This window comes from Oculina patagonica, chromosome 11 (assembly GCF_052425735.1).
Source record: "Oculina patagonica isolate OP01 chromosome 11, crgOcupat, whole genome shotgun sequence".
In the NCBI taxonomy this organism is placed as follows: domain Eukaryota; kingdom Metazoa; phylum Cnidaria; class Anthozoa; order Scleractinia; family Oculinidae; genus Oculina; species Oculina patagonica.
This window is the reverse complement of record NC_135768.1, coordinates 3724264-3728861: the sequence shown is the minus strand read 5'-3', so window position 1 is coordinate 3728861 and position 4598 is coordinate 3724264. Positions and strand designations below refer to the sequence as shown.

Sequence of the window (4598 nt, the reverse complement as noted above, 5' to 3'; positions counted from 1 at the left end):
AGTAAAGAAGAGTCTTTGTAGTGTGAAAAATAAGTAGAAATGTACATCGTTTTTGGTTTGAAAATCGTTGCGTGTCTTGAAACGATAATGCTTTGAGCCAAGAGTGCCTCAACAACGCAACTCCGCCCACTACTAAAACATTTACACCTTCCATTCTACAGTGAGAGTAATCTCTTGGGGTCAGTGGACCATGTTTAGACAAAATGGCGCCCTGGTTGTCAGACAAGCCAGCATGAACGTCTCCTCGACTGCCCGGATTCTGTCAGCTTCTGTCTAAATTGTCAACGAATTGGTCAAAAAAATTACATGAAAAAGATCGAAAAAGAAAATTCTTAACGCTTTGCAGCACAAGTGAAATTCGTACTGAAAACATTTCAGTCTGAGGCCATTTGCATGACTACAAGTACACCTTTTTTAATACACACTCAAAATTGTCAGGGCTTTGCGAAGCCTTCTGCGTTAAGAGGTTCAAGTATTCACTGTATGATCGTTTATTTTATAATTCTCAACAATGCATATTAAATGTATTCCAGCTTTCGCGTTTTAAACCCAGTTTTCAAGAACTTAAGAGGTTCACGATATTGCAGCCTACACACTGTACCAATTCCGGCCTCGAAACACAATGCGTGTGGATTGAAGTGATTGAGATAAGATTATTAGAAAGTTGTTGCGTTTTTCCTGTCTATGTTTCAGAGATAATTTCACAATATAATCCTAACCACACAGCTCACTAGATTGATAGCGATAAATGCTGCCCTTCACGTTTTTTTTTAATACTTGTCTCGTTCGATTTTAAGCTGTAATTCACTTTTATGGAACAAAAATAAAAGCAGCACTGAAACGGATCAGGTGTTCAGATGCTCAATCGTAAATGGAGTAAATACGGAGAGTTATTTTCAAGTAAATACGGGAAGTATATCCTTCCGGAGACTGAGGGCGAACTTATCGAAAACAACGCCAGTTGACTCGTTCGATCTTAAGCTCTCATTCACTTTTATGGAACAAAAATAAAAGCAGCACTGAAACAGATCAGGATTTCGGGTGCTCAGTCATAAAAGGAGTAACTACGGAGAGTTTATATTTTCAAGTAAATACGGGAGTTATATCCTTCCGGAGACTGAGGGCGAACTTATCGTAAAACATCGCCAGTTGACACGACCAGATGAAGAAATACATGCATTATTTTAGAGTCAACAGGGAAACTATAAAACCTAAAAAATTATATCAGCAATAATTGCAATAATTCTAAAGATTTCGAAGAGCATGACAGTTTAGTAAAATGACTGTAAGATTTTCAGTTCCATGACTGATACAAATTGTATTCAAATGCGTCAAAATTCCGTGACAAATTTTGACGATTATTACTTATAATTGCTGAGATGAAGCAAGGATGATTCCTGGCCTTTTGCGATAACACAAAGCTGGATTTTAAGCTCTAAGTCATGATAATTTAACAGGAAGAAGAGGCTGTAAAGAATCTTCGGATGATCTGGTTAAAATATTATCCAATTTGGTCCAGATCTCGATGCCATTTTAATTGGATTCCAACACATTTAAAAGAAATAATATTTGCATTTCCCACTTCTAAATATAATACTGATGATTATGTTTGATGGAGTTAACCTTTTATAAAAGGCAATTATTACGCAAGTTAAGATGGTGAAATTTTCATTACAAACAGTTGCTGGTCAAAGCGCCTGTAAGACAGCCAGCGTACCAGACGAAATTGGAAAAAGAAGCGTAATTTAATTTGGTAGTAAATAGTAAAACAAAAATACAGACGATTTTCACCCTGGCTTTTATTCATCAATGTTCTTTGCGTTGAATGTTGCAATGAGAAAATAAAGCCAGAATGCGAGGGGCAAAACGTGCCGTTTAATTTCCTGTTTGAATCACTGACTAAAACAGCGCCAAGTCGAAGAAAACTCATAATTGCTTTGCATGGCATTTTATTGCGAGTTGTGTTTTTTTGCTAGCTAAGACAGCATGTACAAATTACTGAGCAACAAATTTACCAAACTAACCTGACTCTTTGTCCACCCTTGTCTTAAGATCAGGGCTGTTATTACCCGCTCTTGAGTTATTGCCTTCACCATTTACCGTTGATTTTCCGGCAGAAGGAATCGGTTCAGTTTTGCACGAGTTTTCTCTACAAGCCACCGAATTTCTTCGCAGATTTTCCTCCTCGCTGCCAGAGCTAAGGATCCCATCGATGGAGAAAGTAATAGATTGTTTTGAACTGAGTTGGGCCATGTTCCGGTGGTGCAATGTGACACACAAGTTCGCTATCTGGCTTATGATGCGAACGAGTGACCCTTTTCTGTGTCGATTAGCGCGTGTGGCAAAAAACCGGAAATTAGGGCGGGACCTTATCGAGTGGGGCCCGCGTTAACACTACACAGACAGTCCTGTGATTGGTCAGTTGGCGAGGTGCTGATCCGTAAGAGTTTAAAAATAATTTAGATAAGTGCAATACTTTACAAGACAAACAAAAACAAAATTGATTTCCTGGAGCGGAAATGCCAAAGTAGCACATGAGTGTTGAATGTTGTAAGAGACAGCGGATTATGGACGAGACTGACGTAAAACATAACTATAGGGCCAAGGGTCACTTCGCCGTCTCGTGAACCCGGATTTAATAGAAAACTGGCACGGAATTTAAAACGTGAAGCAGTTCAGACAAGCGCATTGGAAGAAATAAAAAAAAGTGGGCATTAAAATTCCACGTTTCATTGGCATTTGGCAAAGCTTGCTTCTTTCTTGTTTAAACTTCACTTCCTTTTATCGGATTTGAGCTGTCAAAAATGACAAACAAACGATGGCTGTTTAATGGGTTTAGGCACGCATTCAAGGAGAGTTATTTGAACTCAATAGACGCTGCTATGATGGCAATCACGGTGTAGGGGTGGTACGACTGATAAGGCAAAGGATTAACCAGCGGGGAGAAACGGAAAGCAGGACACTATCATAGTGTCAAGATGAATTCTCTGAGCACTGTAATAACATGTAACAATTGCCAGAGATTTAAAGCTTCAAGTTAACATCTTACAGACCCATTTGCATTTGGCACTTGTTCGGGGTTACAATGTTCTGGATGTCTGAGGCATGCATGTGGGGCTCGAGGTAGGCTATTATTTGGTGAGTATCTTCATGGCATAGTTCCCGGGGTATCACTCTCAACGGTGGCATTTGTGCAATTTTACCAACTAAATATAAGCCGGATTGTGGTTCTGTTGCAATTTTCTTTCATGAAATTTACGGCAGACAAACCCCTGATGGGTATTAAATTTACGAGCTTTCGACAATTCTTCCATAATTGACGTTTCCTTGTGCAAAGATACAATGACAACACAGGTGGGCCATGGTGAAAGCTCCCTCACTGACAGGCGTGACTCGAGCATTTTCGGTGTTGTGTTACACTGTCGACCAATCGACATGCATGCAGCAAGGGGCCACGTGACCTTGTCAATCAACACAAATGATGTTAGCCATACAAATGCTATTGAGCAGCATTATTTTCATGTGGGACTTTGTTTTTTTAAAATTTGCAAAATGATACAGTAACACGATTTGTTTTGTCAAATTTACTGAGTTAATCAGTAGGATTTTTAAACAGTTTGAGATGTTCGCTAGAACCAAGTTCAAAACAGTAGAATCAATATTTTTTGAAGCCTCAGTTTCTAAAGCCTTCCGATTTTTTGAACCAATTTTCGTTTTTCTTGGACAGTATTTCTCTGTATTTTTTCCCAGATTTTCTAACAAACCAACTTTTCGATCAAATTTTCGTTTTTCCCTGATGGTTCGAGAAATCGAAATTCTACAGTAGTTAGAATCTCCTCACTTTTTCTGCTCATTTGCTGTAATTATCCTAGGAAGAATTTGGTTTTATTCCCAGAAACGTCTCTCATGTCCTGCTGCCTGTTTGTCGTTGAATTGCGTAAAATAAAACCAACATTCAACTGCTATTTATTGAAGCAAACGAAGTGAAAATACGTTACCAAGGGCTCTGACCTTGCTCTTTGCTATCTGTTGCAATTTTATGCTTTCAGTTTTCCGGGCATTGTTTCGAGGCACTTGTTTGAGGGTTAAGCGTCTCGGTTTTTAAAACTTGAAGCAATTATCAGAATTCGTACAATGCGCACACTATTCTCAAGACTCCAGGTAAATGTAGTGGCATGGTCGCTCACTCACATTCGATTTGAAAGCTATTGTAGCTTTAAATCATAAGAGTGCCGAGTAATATTGACGGTATGTAACAATGTATGTAACTATTGTGTGTTCCCACTTACATTGTGTTGTGTTATCGGTGTTGATGTCAAATCCTTACAATTTACAAGAACACTCGAAACAGGAATTTTACGACTGGTTTCCATTCTCGATTCTTTGAAGCAAACCCTGTGATTTCACCATGTTAATTAATTTACTTTAAGCCACAAGTCTTTTTCTTCGATATAAAAGGAAAGATTAAGAAAGCATATTGTAAAGAAACGGTGAAAGATTGTTGTTAGTTTTATTCGGAAGTGAGCGTGTATTTGCGTGCCGCCATGTTCTTAGCCTAATCTGTGAGACATCAACTTTTCAATGGCGTGTGTGAAGAT

General features: G+C 38.7%; 1 protein-coding gene across 1 annotated transcript in view; it reads right to left on the bottom strand.

Moving 5' to 3' along the window:
* The window catches only part of LOC144630606 (uncharacterized), a 104274-nt gene extending 101677 nt beyond the window's left edge, over positions 1–2597 (bottom strand). The window contains exon 1 of the mRNA XM_078488982.1: positions 2025–2597. Coding sequence (XP_078345108.1) covers positions 2025–2253 — 229 coding nt within the window. The 5' untranslated portion in view covers positions 2254–2597. The remainder of the gene's footprint in view (positions 1–2024) is intronic.
* Positions 2598–4598: the final 2001 nt, after the last annotated feature.